Source organism: Pinus tabuliformis, chromosome 4_2, assembly GCF_031772625.1.
Source record: "Pinus tabuliformis cultivar Carrire ecotype Pingquan chromosome 4_2, CPIR1, whole genome shotgun sequence".
In the NCBI taxonomy this organism is placed as follows: Eukaryota; Viridiplantae; Streptophyta; class Pinopsida; order Pinales; family Pinaceae; genus Pinus; species Pinus tabuliformis.
The window spans coordinates 423845275-423860086 of record NC_142304.1 but is presented as its reverse complement, the minus strand read 5'-3'; the positions used below and the strand labels follow the sequence as shown (position 1 = coordinate 423860086).

At 39.2% G+C, this 14812-nt stretch overlaps 1 protein-coding gene across 2 annotated transcripts; it reads left to right on the top strand.

Moving 5' to 3' along the window:
• Window positions 1–291: 291 nt before the first annotated feature.
• On the top strand, window positions 292–2878 carry LOC149169759 (uncharacterized). Of its 2 annotated transcripts, none has more exons than XM_089428803.1 (3): window positions 292–1159; window positions 1265–2469; window positions 2572–2878. In XM_089428803.1, exons 1-2 carry the CDS (start codon window positions 541–543, stop codon window positions 2362–2364), a joined length of 1719 nt encoding a protein of 572 aa, XP_089284929.1. In that variant the 5' UTR covers window positions 292–540; the 3' UTR covers window positions 2365–2469; window positions 2572–2878. The 2 variants fall into 2 exon arrangements, with proteins under 2 accessions (XP_089284929.1, XP_089284928.1); XM_089428802.1 differs by having other exon boundaries at window positions 1265–2474.
• Window positions 2879–14812: the final 11934 nt, after the last annotated feature.

Below are 14812 nucleotides of genomic sequence, written 5' to 3'. Positions count from 1 at the left end.
CTTTGTTTGTAAAATAAAAAGCCACTTCTGCATAAAGATATGAATACTAAATTCTATGAAATTGTTCCTCACCCACTTCTACATAAAGTTATGACTACTTATTTTTATAATATCGTACATACTTTTTCACATACCAAAATGTAACCATGAAACACATAATCTACTTAAATTGTAAAATTTCTCTCATGAAGTATATAATCATAAACAACTTAAATTGTAAACATCTGAAATCTCGTTTGGTTTTCATAAAAGGGAAATAAACCCATAAAAATAATTAAAAGACTGGATTCAAAGTCGTTAAAATGATAGTATCGAGACTAAAAAAAACCTTCAAAGACTGATGCATCACATTTTCAGAACCCACGAGCCCCCTGCTCGAAGAGGACGCCCACCCCCAACTTCCATTTCAAGCTTAATGCCTCCACAAGCTTCAGAACCCAGGACCCCCTTGCCAACTTTTGTTGTATTGTAGTGTGTTTTCGTTTACTGCAGGATTAGAGTTAAATTCCAGGGACGGAAGAAGCAGGGACAGAAGAAACAATGAGCAGAATGGGTGTGCTGAAGGGTGTTGTTACACGAGGCAATTGCAATTTCAATTTGCCGAGCAAGTTAAAACGCGAGAGTGTTGGGTTGATTATTCATAAATTCGCTCGTGAAAAACAAGTAGATAAAGTAGAACATCTCCTGCACAGGATGAAAACAGAAGGCCAGAGTTGCAGCGAAGATTTATTCATCGACATAATAAAGGCATACGGGAGAGCAGGAATATCTGAGCAAGCCCTGAAAACCATGTACATAATGCCGGATTTCGACTGCAAGGTCTCTGTGAGAGTTTACAACCATGTATTGGATGCTCTTCTTGCCCATAATCGCTTTCAGATGATCACATCGGTCTACAATAACATGACGAAGGAGGGCATTCAGCCCAATGTCTATACCTACAACATTCTTCTCAAAGCTCTCTGCAAGAACAACAGGATGGATGCTGCCCTCAAGCTTCTTCAACAAATGTCGAAGCGAGGATGCCCACCAGATGCAGTCTCGTACACAACGCTGATTTCCCACCAAACCAATTCAATTCATGCATTGAAGTATTTGAACGAGATGGACCCTGATCTAATCTCGTATAATGTTATCTTCAATGCTCTCTGCAAACAAGGTATTTCAGAAATTGCTCTTAAGCTTCTTACTCGCATCTTGGCCTCTGGATTATTGCCTAATGTGGTTACTTATACAACTCTCATAAATGGGCTTTGCAATCAAGCTATGATTGACTTGGCCTTCACCCTCTTCAAACACTGTATATCCCACTGCAAACCAAATGTTGTGACATACACTGCCCTAATGAAAGGTCTCTGCAACGAAGGCAATGCAGATAAGGCCATTGAGGTCTGGAACCATATGATTCAACACAACTGCCCTCCCAATGTGGTTGCTTTCAATACTCTCATATTGGGTCTCTGCAACAATGGGAGATTAAATAGAGCTCGCGAGCTCTGGAATAAGATGGCAGAACATAAGTGCCGTCCAAATGAGAAAACTTACGTCATTCTACTCGATGGTTTCTGCAAACAAGGGAATTTGCAAGAAGCAACCATGATATGGAATGAGATGCTCGACAGTGGTTGCTCTCCAAATGTTGTGGCCTATACTTGTATGATTAATGGTCTCTGCAGGAGAGGTAAGCTAAACAGGGCTCGTGAGTTGGTGCATCAGATGCAGGGGAAAGGCTGCTCACCAAATACAATTACATACAATGCATTAATAAAAGGATTCTGTGACGAGGGTCAAATAGATAATGCTCTGGAGCTGCTGAATGACATGTTGGAGAAGGATTGTGTGCCGAGTACTGTCACCTACAACACCCTCTTGGATGGTCTCTACAGAAAAGGCAGAACAGATGAAGCCTGCAAGATTGCGGATGAAATGTCGAAGAAGGGTTGCAGTTCAAATGTAATTACTTACAACACAATTATTCATGGGCTTTGCAGTATTGGTCAGGTGCACGAGACTGTCATGCAATTGGACAAGATGGCAGCAAAAGGTGTCAAACCAGATGTTGTAACTTATAATACTCTTATTGATGCATATTGTAAACAGGGCTCTGTAGACAAGGCAGTTGAGTTCATTGATGAAATGGTGAGCAAAAATTGCATCCCAGACATAATTATTTATACTACATTAATATATGGTCTTTGTCAGCAAGCAAACATCGCAGAAGCCACAGGGATTCTTGAAAGATTGGTGAATGAAGGTCTTACTCCAAATACTAGTATTTGGAATATATTAATGGCAAGTATTTCCAAGAAACTGAATACATACATGCCTCATGAACTGATCGATGGCATACTATGCAAACTGTAGAGTGATGAACTTATGTAGCCTAGGAAATCATCTTTTAACTTCTGGAATCATGAAGAAACAGCGATATCTGCTTCTCAATCTTGAACTGGACCTTGACTTGCTGCAGTGCGGTAACATACTTTTTTCCTTTAGTGTTTTTATTTCATTATAACTTCCTAGTTTCTTAGAATAAAAATTAAAAGATTGCTGTTGTTTCATCGGTTGCAGGATTTTGTCAGGTTCCATAAATCCCCACCTGCCACTCTTATTAAAGTTATTCCAAATGCAAGCGGTGTTTTATGCCATTCTATATACAGAAGGTATCATATTCTTTGTGCTTTTTTTGTGTGCGGTGCTTGTACCTGGATTCGTCTTCACATTCTCTGGTAGGAGAAACATAAATCACAAGGCAGAAGGTTGAAGCTTATGCGAGTGTGAAAACTTGGGGGATATGCTATGGCATTAGCCAAACCCGTACGTGATCCCATGCAAGTGCCCTGCTGAAGGCCTTTTCATATTACCAGCAAGAGCACACTATTGTCAACCATGGTACTATAGTATTTGTCCATAAAGCTCTTGTCTTGGTGTCCACTATGTCTATGGCTCATTAGTTTGCCTTCAAAGCTCCAAGACTGCCTATGGAATCCAAGTAAGTATGCAATATGTTCTGCCATGCCTATATGTTGAATGCTGCGTTAACAAAGAAAATAAGAGAGTTCCCAATTTCAAAGCCATCGTGCATGAACTTATGGTGTTTTGACACATCGTGTTTTCCATAAAGAGCCGCTATAGTGTGGCTCTGTGAACCATCCTGTGCAGAGGACATACGAGAGCATTTAAGAAATGTATATATATATTCCCTGTTGAATTTGTAGCTACGGTCGGACATACGAGAGCATTTAAGAAATGTATATATATATATATATATCCCTGTTGAATTTGTAGCTATGGTTGGTCTTCATATTGATATACTTGTTCTTCAAAAGCATGTTCTTCATGTTCACGAGAAAATCAAATTTTTGTATTTATCAAAAGATTTTTTTAATATTTGTTTTGGCACAAGTGTTCAAGTCAGCTCTCTCTCCTACAAGTTGCTCAGCTAATGTTGGTACCCATTTGACCCATGTAATCCCTATATATAGAAGTCACTCATCCTCCTCTCAAAGTACATTCGATCTGAGCATAAAAACATAGATTCTTCTGATCATACGGGGGTAGAAAAGGAGCAGAACGAAGATCATAAGGAACCAAATTCTTCTGTGGCACATCTCTTGAAGGACCGAGCTTATTTGTAATCCATCTCCGTGTTAAAAGGGCTGACACCTCTGTGATTCGTATCTGTGGCATAGCACCGAAAGTCTTAAGTAAATTTCTGCGCAAAGTGGCCGAAACAATTCTATGCAAGGAAGTCAAAGTATCTCTATGGGAAGGGGCAAGACCCTGTGGATTATCTCAGTGAAAGGAGGTCAAAACTCTGTGAAAAAGAGCCAAGTTTCTGAGGTTGAATCTCTGTGAAAAGTGTTGCATCTCTTGTGGAAGAGGGAACCGAAATTCTCTGGTTTCTTAAGGTTGTCATCAGATTGGGAGGAGCTGACTTGGACACTTGGTGGATGCATTTTCTGGTTAGTTTGTCCATAGCTTTGACTTTGATATCTTTTGTTGGCTTGGTTCTCTAAGGAAGGATTTGTTGGGTTTTTACCCCAAGTGGGTTTTCCCAGGGTAATCATTGTGTTTATATTGTGCACTGCTATCTCTGCTTTTTTATTCTTGTATGATTGATCTTTTGAAGTATAATTGCTTGATGAAGAAGTTGTAATTGTTAAAAAGATTGTATATATATTCATCGCAAGTAATTATCAATGTTCAGAAATCAATACATTGTTCTAGAATTTTTAACATGGTATTGGAGCTTTGGTGAAGGAGGAAAGTTGAAGATCACATCTTATTGAATCCCCCTCTCTCTCTCAAGGAAGAAAACTCTCATCTCTATGTCCAAGATTTTTGAGAAAATGGTTCCCAGATGACAATGATGCTGCAGGGAAAGTGAGGTTTAGGAAGGGTGAAGTCAAGGCTCAAAGAATTTAATTTGAATCTCTGAAGGATCATTTGATTCCATTTGTTTCAGAATTAGCTACATCAAAGGAAGTTTATGATACTCTTGTTAATTTGTTCTCAATTAACAACATTGGTCAAAGTTCAAACGATGTCTTTGAGAAATCAACTTTGTGGTGCAAAAATGTCGATAGATGAACCTGTGGCCTCCTACTTCATGAGAATTGCTCACATAAGAGTTCAGCTACAAAGCATTGGTGAAGTCATTTCTGAATTTGAATTAATCACTACAGCAATCAATGGCCTACCATATTTATGGGATCATTTGCAGCTGGCATCTGTGCTAGAAAGTGTTAGAAAATGTAACTAGGTTCGGTCTTCAAAATGACATTTATTTGATAAAAGAAAATGATTTTTTAATTTGTCCTATTTGGACACTCGAGAGAAAAAGAAAATTTGATTTTTATAAATGATATTTTTTTTCCTCCAAGTTGCCAAGTCGGCCCTCTTGGAAGTCAGGTCAGCTCACCCTTGAAGAGGCACCTTTTTCACATATAAGAACAACTATAAATTGGCGTCCATGCTCCTCCATCTTTGGCAAGTAGCTTGTGAATCTTCTGAGGTGAACTTGTTGAAATATATTATAGCTTCGGTCAACATTTTTCATTGATTACACAAAAGGGAATTTAATTATTGGTCACCTCAAGTCGGCTCAATCAAGCCCTACAAATCGGCTCTTGGAAAGGTCATCAAGTCGGCCCATTAGGGCTAATTAACCCCTCACATGATGCCTATTAATAAGAGGTCGTTGGCATTCATTTGGTCTACAATCAAGCTCAAGAAATTCGGTCTGCAATAACACAATTTGGCCTTCCATTTCAGAGTATATTCACACTTGCGAGGAAGTCTACAAGGGTTCTTTTTGACTGCGGTTTGATCTCCTTCAAGGGCTTGTTGATACAGTGATTTAAGACCTCTACATCTGTCTTGTTAATGCTTTTGTGGCTGAGATATTGTAGAGAACCTCACTCTTCCTTTGTGACAAATTTCTGAAATTGACCTAGAGTTTTTGGGGCTATATTGTGGGCAGTTCCTTGAAGATTACAATGGAAACTTCGGCCTCCCATTACAGTGACTTCAGATCTATATTTCGACCTCCTCATGCAGGCCTTACGTGTTGAACAAAAGTGGAATTTATGAGCAGACCTTGATTGGGTATTGCATTGATGATTATCTTGGATTTGTTGGAACATTTTGATGTACTTTGATGGACAAAATCTTTCTCTCATAAGGAAAGAATTTTTGGGTTTTCCCCTAGTGGGTTTTGCCCTGGCTGTGAGCCTAATCTTGGTGTCTCTTGTTTCTTGCTTATTGTCTATTGCTCATTGTATACTATGATCTCTATTTACTGTTCTTGTTGAAGAATTTTTGGTTGAACTTTTTGATGTATAGCTACTTGTTGACTAAAGTATAAAGAAGAAATAATTTGTATCAATAAAAGTAGTTATCAGTTGTGAAAAACTATTCTATTTATTACATCACTAGAATTTCAACAGAACTATCATCTCTGTGGCAGACGAAATTCAGACCATCTCTATCATCTCTGTGGCAGATGAAATTCAGACCATCTCTATCATCTCTGTGGCAGATGAAATTCAGACCATCTCTATCATTTCTATGGAAAACGAAATTCAGACCATCTCTATCACCTCTGTGGAAAACAAAATTCAGACCAGCTGTGTGATCTCTGTGACAGACAAAATTTGGTCAAGGTCTGAGTAGGAGAATTCAGATCTGTGTGAAGCATTTTAGAGGCATATATTTATGGAGCAGAACGAGATATTAAAGAGACGAAATTCGGACCATCTCTATCATTTCTGTGGCAGACGAAGTTCAGACCATCTCTATCATCTCTGTGGCAGATGAAATTCAGACCATCTCTATCATTTCTATGGAAAACGAAATTCAGACCATATCTATCATCTCTGTGGAAAACAAAATTCAGACCATCTGTGTGATCTCTGTGACATACAAAATTCGGTCAAGGTCTGAGGAGAATTCAGATCTGTGTGAAGCATTTTAGAGGCATATATTTATGGAGCAGAACGAGATATTAAAAAGACATTCTTCTGTTGATGATTTGTGCTTCCTGTGGCAAGAGTTCTGTGATTTTCAGATCTTCTGTGATGCAGCTCTGTGATGATTTTCGGACCCTCTATGGCACTACTCTGTCATGATTTTCGGGCCTCCTGTGGACAGATCTATGGATAGACTTATGAAGGCAAATATTGTCTAATAGAGGGCTGACTTGGCACTTGGAATACTGGTTGTATTGACTTGGATTTTCTCTGTCTCTATAAGAAAGGGATTTATGGGTTTTCCCCTTGGTGGGGTTTTGCCTTGGCCTGGAACCTAACTTCTTGTGTCTCTTGTCTCTTGTGCACTATGATCCTTGATGTATTGTATCTAATGATAATTGCTTGATAAAGAAGATTAACTAACTAAAGAAAAAAATCTGTAATGATGCTCACAAGTAATTATCATGTTATTGAATTCCCTTTTTCACTGGAATTACAACATGGTATCAGAGCTAAGGTAGTGGAAAAAGCAGCTTGAAGATCACCCTTGTTAGGTTATCTGAAGATACTCCTATATCAGTTCATTTATCAAAGTGAAGAAGGATAACAATAGATCTTATTCCTGAAAAACAAGTTCTGTTCAAACTATGAGATGAGAAGTCCACTGTAAGATCTCTGTTATGCGAAGTTCCTGAGGTAATGCAAAGGGATCTGAGGCTAATGCAAGGATGATAATGCAAGTTTCCGAGCTCTCCTTAGGAAGTTCTGAGTCAATCCGAATTTAACCCTCTATGTTTACTGTGATCCGAATCATGACAAGACTTGACAATTAATCTTCTCCTAGCATAACAGTATTGCGAAGTTCTGTAAAACCCTAGGTGTGAGATTTGTTGCATGGTGCGAGATGCCTCTCCTTCTGGAACGGTGATCCGAGTCACTCCTCTATGTTTACTGTGATCCAAATCATGACAAGACTTAACAAGTAATCTTCTCCTAGTATAACAGTAAAATCTGAAGTGTGAGCTTTGTTGCATGGTGCGAGATGCCTCTCCTTCTGGAATAGTGATCCGAGTCACTTACTCTATGACTACAATGCTAATTCTCTATGGTGGTATGGGTTCCTCTTTTTTTTTTTGACATAACAAGTGATATGCATAATACAAGTTACACCAATGATGTGTGGTATCTCCTCCACAGTCTGATAGTGATTCAAGTTCCTTCTGAAGTATGTTACAAAGCAATGCAAGAAACTATAAGTTAACAATCCTAGGGTATGACAAGATTTGACGTTGATATGCTGAGGCAACACAAGTCTAAGTAATGTGAGTTATATGGCAGACCATGATATATGGCTTGCCTCATTGACAACAATTGATATGTATGACTCATTTCCATGACAATGCACGATAGTAACCTTGATGATATATGACATCTGTATGAAAGTACGAAAGCACAAATAAAGTCATCATTAAGGGCAACATCACAAGTTCTGAAATGGACTACTAATTCGGAACTATCCAAGGCAAGCTACAAAACTCATCCCAAGCAACGACACTATTATTTTTGTAGCATCGGACAAGTGTTATAGTCTCAACTTTGGTCAAAGAGGCTAAGAAACACAAGAACTCCAGAACCCAGAAAAAGTTTCAGGAGAAAACACCTAGAGATGGCTCAATTAAGTTAATTAATCAATAATTAAATATTTCCTAAGTCTAACTTAGGAAAAGTGATTACTTAACATAAATTAATTGAGAAAGGTGAGATTTCTCTTAAAACCCACATGGATCGACTCGGAGATGATCTCAACTATTGCTGAGGATTTAATCATGGTTGTTGGTGAGCCAATGAGAGATTATAAGAGGAGGTTGATGGGGTTTGAGATAGACACACAGAAGAGATCGATTTCCTTGGCAAATTGAGCTATCCAACAATAATAGTTGAGCAGTGAAGAGGAGTTCGAGCCAGAGGGGAAGCAAAGGCAGTGATTCTAGAGGAGATTCCAATTCTAGAGAGGCAGCAACAAGTGACAAAAGTATTCCACAGTGAAGCTCAGTAGCTTCAGTGAGCAGATCGATTTAAGTGAGAGGGAGGTCGATTCTGCTTCCAGAGGTTGGGAAAATTTTCTAGAGGGCCAGAGAGTCACTTCTAGTAGTAGAGACAGAAAAGATGATTTGATCAAAGGCTGAATCGAGCCACATGTGTGAGGGTCTGCGTAGAGACAGTGCAGAAGGCTTGCGGAAGGGTTTGGATGACCAATTTTTCTAGAGGAGCCAGTGTCAGGATTGCTTGGGTAGAGAGAATTTTTCTCTCTAATATTTTTGCTGATTGGATTGCCAGCTGGGCATCCATAGATTGTACTCAGAATATCATTACTGCATAATAATAAAACCCTCATCTGTTGCACTAGTTTTCCCGCATTGGGTTTTTCCGAGGACAATTGTCAAAATATAACTGTCAATTTTATTGTGTGTGTGCTAGCATTTTTTTAGTTTCCAACATTTTATTCTCCGCTGCATTTTTATGGTGAAAATTGCAATTGTGATTTTATTCGTTATTTGCGGTAGCAAATAAAATGCACTTAATTTTAATCAGTTAGAAGAATAATTTCCAGTTGCTGCAATAGATTAAAAATTTCTCATGGTATCAGAGCGCTGTTGAAGACAAATCAGTGGCTCAGTGATGAGGAGAAATTTTGCAGCTTCAGAGGGAGTCCTTGAGCAAAATTTATGGGTTTGCGGAAAGGGCCAACCAGGCAGTTCGAATTGTTGGACAAGGGTTTGATTTTCCTAGTTGCAGAGTGCAGGAAAGATAGATTTTTTCAGTCGCAGTTCCAGTAGGTAGTGGTGTTGCCAGTAAGCAATTCTGGTGAGCAGATCAGAGGGTTTGTTGAGCAGATTTGGGCACAGTTGATTAGCAGCAGTTTTGTAGTAGCAGGATTAGCGCTGGGTGGAAGAGAAGGCACACACAAAGGGATTTTTCTCAGAGGGTTTCTAGATTCAGTTTTCTGGGGGAAATCTATGATTTCCAGTTGTAGGTGGTAGTAGCAACTAGCCAAACTGCCTATTCTAGGAGGGAGTGCGAGTAGCAGAGCAAGTAGCCAAGTAGGAAAAGGAGAGTCCTGTTTATTTTCCTAGTTGTGAGTTTTGCAGGAAATGGCCTCAGCAGGACTTTGAGATTAGGATAGTCTAGATGGAGCCTCGAATTATTGTATATGGAAAGCCAAAATTTGTTTCCTGCTAGATAAGCATGGTTTGAAGACGTATGCAGAGAGAGTTGTAGACGTACCTACAAACCTGCAACAACTAGAGAATTACAATAAGGATATGGAAAAGGCGAAGCGGTTTATCCTTGATGGAGTTCAAGATCATGTAGTCTCACACATTGCGGCCAAGAATATGACCAAATAAATGTGGGATGCTCTCGCATCACTCTACTAGAATCCTTTCGAGAATCAAAAGATGTTCCTGAAGGAGAAGCTAAGAACCACTAGGATGCAGAAGGGAGGAGTTACTCCCTACCTCACAAGGATTCAGGATGTCCGGAATGAGCTTGCTGTAGTTGTAGCTATCAACGGTTTCATTGAGGAATGGGCTACTTTCGTCCAAGGTATCACTGGACGAGATCAGCTACCAAGTTGGGATCGATTGTGGGCAGATTTCACATAGGAGGAGATGAGACTTGCTCTAGTCAAGAGTACTCTCAGTGGCAACAGCAGAGGATCGAAGAGTGTGAAGGAGGAGAATGTAGCCCTTGCATCAAAGGGGAAGGCAAAGAAAGGTCCCAGTCAAGGACAAGACTCACAGGGAGCAGAGAAGAAAAAGAAGGATCTGTCGAAGATCAAATGCTTCAGGTGTGGTGAGTTTGATCACTACAGTACCCAATGTCCAAAGAGGAAGAAGGACAAGGAGAAGTAGGAGCAGGCAACAACTTCAACAGAGATTGACAATTTGTCTTCTAGGTTGAAGGATGAATTCACTTTATATGCAGCTATACCTCTAGGAGAGAAGTGGGGTGACATTGATCTTTAGTCACCAGAGTTGCGAGTTTTGGGCAGGGTCCAAGAAGGATAGCATCAGATAGGTGTTTCCTCATGGATCATTACCCTTACTACAGGGGCCCACAACATTTCAGTTGTGGGTGGATCAGTGTCAGACGACACAGACAAATCTTGAGGGACAAATGCAATACTAGTTACAGTCAAATGATGAGGGGCACAAAGCAACTCCAGTGCAGATAGTGACTCAATGGACACTGCAGAGGTTAGTAGTAGTCAGAGACTCTGGAGACAGATGTAGAGCCAGTACAGGGACATAGTTGATTTAGGGTTCTCAGTTGCAAGAGTTGCAGCGGCAGCAACACGAGATCAATTGCAGCACAATGCAGAGTTGACTGCTGTACAGGTGGTGCAATGCAGTGTTAGCAACAACGCAAATGCAGGTTGGTTCAACTCAGATTAGCATATGAGTCCGAGTTGCGCAGTAGTTGGTGGAAAGTGGTAGGTTGTCACAGTAGTCAGACACCAGCATTGTGCATGGGAGGATGTTATGAGATAGTAGAAAACCTTCCTCACTAAGAGGGAGTGTTAGTTTTGTAGCATCAGATAGGCGTTCTAGTCTCGGCTTTGGTCAGCAAGGCTAAGAAACACAAAAACTCTAGAACTCGATTTTTTTTAAGGACAAAACACCTAGAGATGGCTCAATTAAGTTAATTAATCAGTAATTAAATATTTCTTAACTTAGGAAAAGTGATTAATTAATAGGAATTAGTTGAGAAAGGTGAGATTTCTCTAGAAACTCACATGGATTGACTCAAAGATGATCTTAACTATTGATGAGGATTTAATCATGGCCATTGGTGAGCCAATGAGAGATTATAAGAGGAGGTTGATGGGGTTGGAGATAGACACACTGAAGAGATCGATTTCCCTGGCAGATTGAGCTATTTAGCAGCAACTGCTGAGCAGTGAAGAGGAGTTCGAGCTAGAGGGGAAGCAGAGTTAGTAAGGGGCAAAGATAGTGATTCCAGAGGAGATTCTAGTTCCGAAGAGGCAACAACAAGTGACTGAAGTATTCCACAGTGACGCTGCACAGGGACTTTGTAGTAGCTTTAGTGAGCAATTCAATTTAGTTGAGAGGGAGGTCAATTCTTCAAGAGGTCGGGAAAATTTTCCAGAGGGTCGGAGAGTCACTTCCAACAGTAGAGACAGGCAAGACAAATTGATCAGAGGATGTGTGAGGGTTTTGTTGAAGAAAGTGTAACTAGGTCCGGTCTTCATAAACGTAATTTTGATCTTTGTACTTGTAAACAAAAAGAAATATTATTTTTGTAAATTACAAAATGAGTTTCTTGCTCATTACATAGGTCCAACACATGTTGAAGCGCTATAGGAAAGTCAAAGAGTCAAAGAAAATGTTAAAGAGCTCTCCTTGAGCATATATGTAATGTAAATGAGTCAACCTAGTGTCTAGATCTGCCCTCCAAGACAAGCACAATCCTCTTGAAGAAGGCAGCAAGAAAAATGATGTAAAAGACAATCATGTCAGCCTCAAAGTATATATAAAGTATATATAAATGTCATGTCAGCTCACCTATGGAGACACATCTATTCAACAATACAAGTTGGCTTATTTATGGAGACAGAACCACTATATATACCCAGCTAGGGTCAACACAGAAGAATAGTTCAGGATCTCGGATAACTCTGTAAGCCCGGATGAGTACAGACCTCGGACATCCTGCAACTTCGGATAAGGAGCAGAGGAACCTTGGATGAGGAGCAATAACATCTTCATCTCTAAAATCTCGGACAAAATACAATACATGAATCTCGGATGGAGATAAAGTTTCAGTGTTTCAATGGAGAAGGGTCATGTCTCAACAATCTCGACATAATGATAATAAGAAGCTCGGTGATCCGACAGTGATGCATTCTCGGCACACTAGACAGAGTCATGATTTCAATAAGGTGATACTCATGGTCTCAATGAAGACAAGGTCATGATCAATATCTCGGTGTAGCTCTCATACAGTATAGAGACCTCGTTGACATAAAGATGATCTCAGTAAGAGTGCAACAAAGATATAAGTGAAGGAGCAACTATGGTGCAACAAAGATGATCTTGTTATTATGGTAAAGTCCTCCATAAAGGTGCAACAATGATGTTGCAGCAATGAAGATCTCGATAGAGTAGTGATGGCCTCAATGATGCAGTAATGTTGATGATCTCAGCAGTGACAAAGAAGAGGATTATGTCTTGGTCTTGAAGTGGCATAATAGGTCAAGGGTCATGGTCTTGGTGTTCATCAATTGGAATCTCTATAAGAAGAATTTTGTGCAGGTTTTCCTCTCCAAGAGGGAGAGGTTTTGGCCCTGGCAAAAAGCCAACATCTCGTGTTCTTGTCTCTTGTATTTTTGGTAACTGTTTGATGAAGTAAGAAATACACATACTAATGATATTAAGAAGAAGATTGTGCTAATAAGCAAAAGTTAAAATACCTCACAAATAGTTATCATGCTAAGAAGAATCACATTAACTTTAACTGCTTTAGATCCTTCAATAGGTTTGTGCAGAGGCAACACAAAAGGCCTGCTTAAGGGTTTGGACAACCCATTTTTCTGGACGAGCCAATGTCGGGATTGCTTGTGGAGAGAGAAATTTTTTCTCTCTAATATTTTTGCCAGATATTTGTTGATTGGATTGCCAGCTGGGCATCCATAGATTGTACTCAAATTATTTCACTGCTGCATAATAATAGAATCCTGATTTGTTGCACCAGTTTTCCCACATTGGGTTTTTCCGAGGACAATTGTCTAAAGATCGCTGTATCAATTTTATTGTGTGTGCTATCATTTTCTTAGTTTCCAACATTTTATTTTCCGCAACGTTTTTATTGTGAAATTTGCAGTTGTGATTTCATTTGTTATTTGTCGTAACAAATAAACTGCACTTAATTTTAATCAGGTAGAAGAATAATTTCAGTTGCTGCAATAGATTAAAAAGTTTCACAGACACTTGCATGTGAGAAGAATATTGATCCCGTTGTAATCCAAGATCTCTATTTGTGGTTCAAATTGTGATTACCTATGATTGGCATTCAAGTTACTCATGTCCTCGATTGTCATCTAAAGATCAAATCCAAAGTATGTTATCTCTGCAAATCTAGAACAAAGATTGTCATCCATATGAAAGAATGACAAGATTAGATTCAAGTCTATGAAAGGATTTCAAATTCTGTAAAGATAAAAGCTCACAGTCTTTGAGATAAAGTGAAATGTGAGCCTATCCGAGCAACAACTAAAGTACAAGTTCTGTATACAAATCACTCAAGAAAGCTAAAATAGAAGATTCCAATGTCAGAGATCTCTAATCCATCAACTACATTTAGAAAAGATTTAGGGTTCGAGAGTCTTTAGGGTTTGTGAGCAAAATCCTAATATGGATCATGGCTTATGACTTGAGTTGTTTTTTTGGGACAAAAACCCTAGATTGAAATCTTCCATTTGCAATGAGGGTTTTGATTTCTAGGGTTCTCAAACCTAGAAAGACTTGATAAGAGAATGCATAGGGTTATGGAAAAAACCCTAGGATGAGTTGTTGAAACAAAGAAAAATCTTAATGAGGTCTAGGTCAATGGCATTGAGAAGTATAAGAGCAAGAGGGAGTTGTTTATAAAAGATAAGTACTCTATCTCTCTTTTTTTTTACTATTATTTATTTATTTAGTAAATCTAGTCTCTTGCTTTATTCTCATTGCTTGGTTGTAACTATTCTTTTGTGATCTCCTCGGAGAGGATTGCAGGTACATGTTAAAGACTGTCTGGATTAGGAAAAGATATAATATTAAAACAGAAGTTTGTGTCAAGTCTTGGATTCAGAGGGAGAGTTGGATCTAGAAAGGTTTGTGGATTCAGAGGGAGCTCTGGGTCCAGAAAGAACCTTGAATTTAAAAGAAGCTTTGAACTCAGAGGGAGCAATTTGATTCTCAAGTTTTGAGGTATGTATTTAAGTATTATTTTTAAATTTGATAGCCAAAGCTGTGATAGGCCTTTGATAAGCCTTTGTCCTAGATGAAGTACTTGCACTTCAGGGACAAGCTTGGACTTGTTAAGATAGGCTTTCTTAGTAAGAGGATAGACATCTTCCCTATGTGTCATGTTTGACCAGATTAGGGAATATGGTTCAATAACATCATGGACAAACATTCTACCTTAGGGAGAGTGGTCCAGTATGGGACAATTATTCTACCCTAGGAGAATGGTTCGGTAAAGGACAATCATTCTTTTCGTATCAAGGAAGAATGGTCCTTTAGGCCCAGTCACTCTATAAGAGTGGGTGCCTT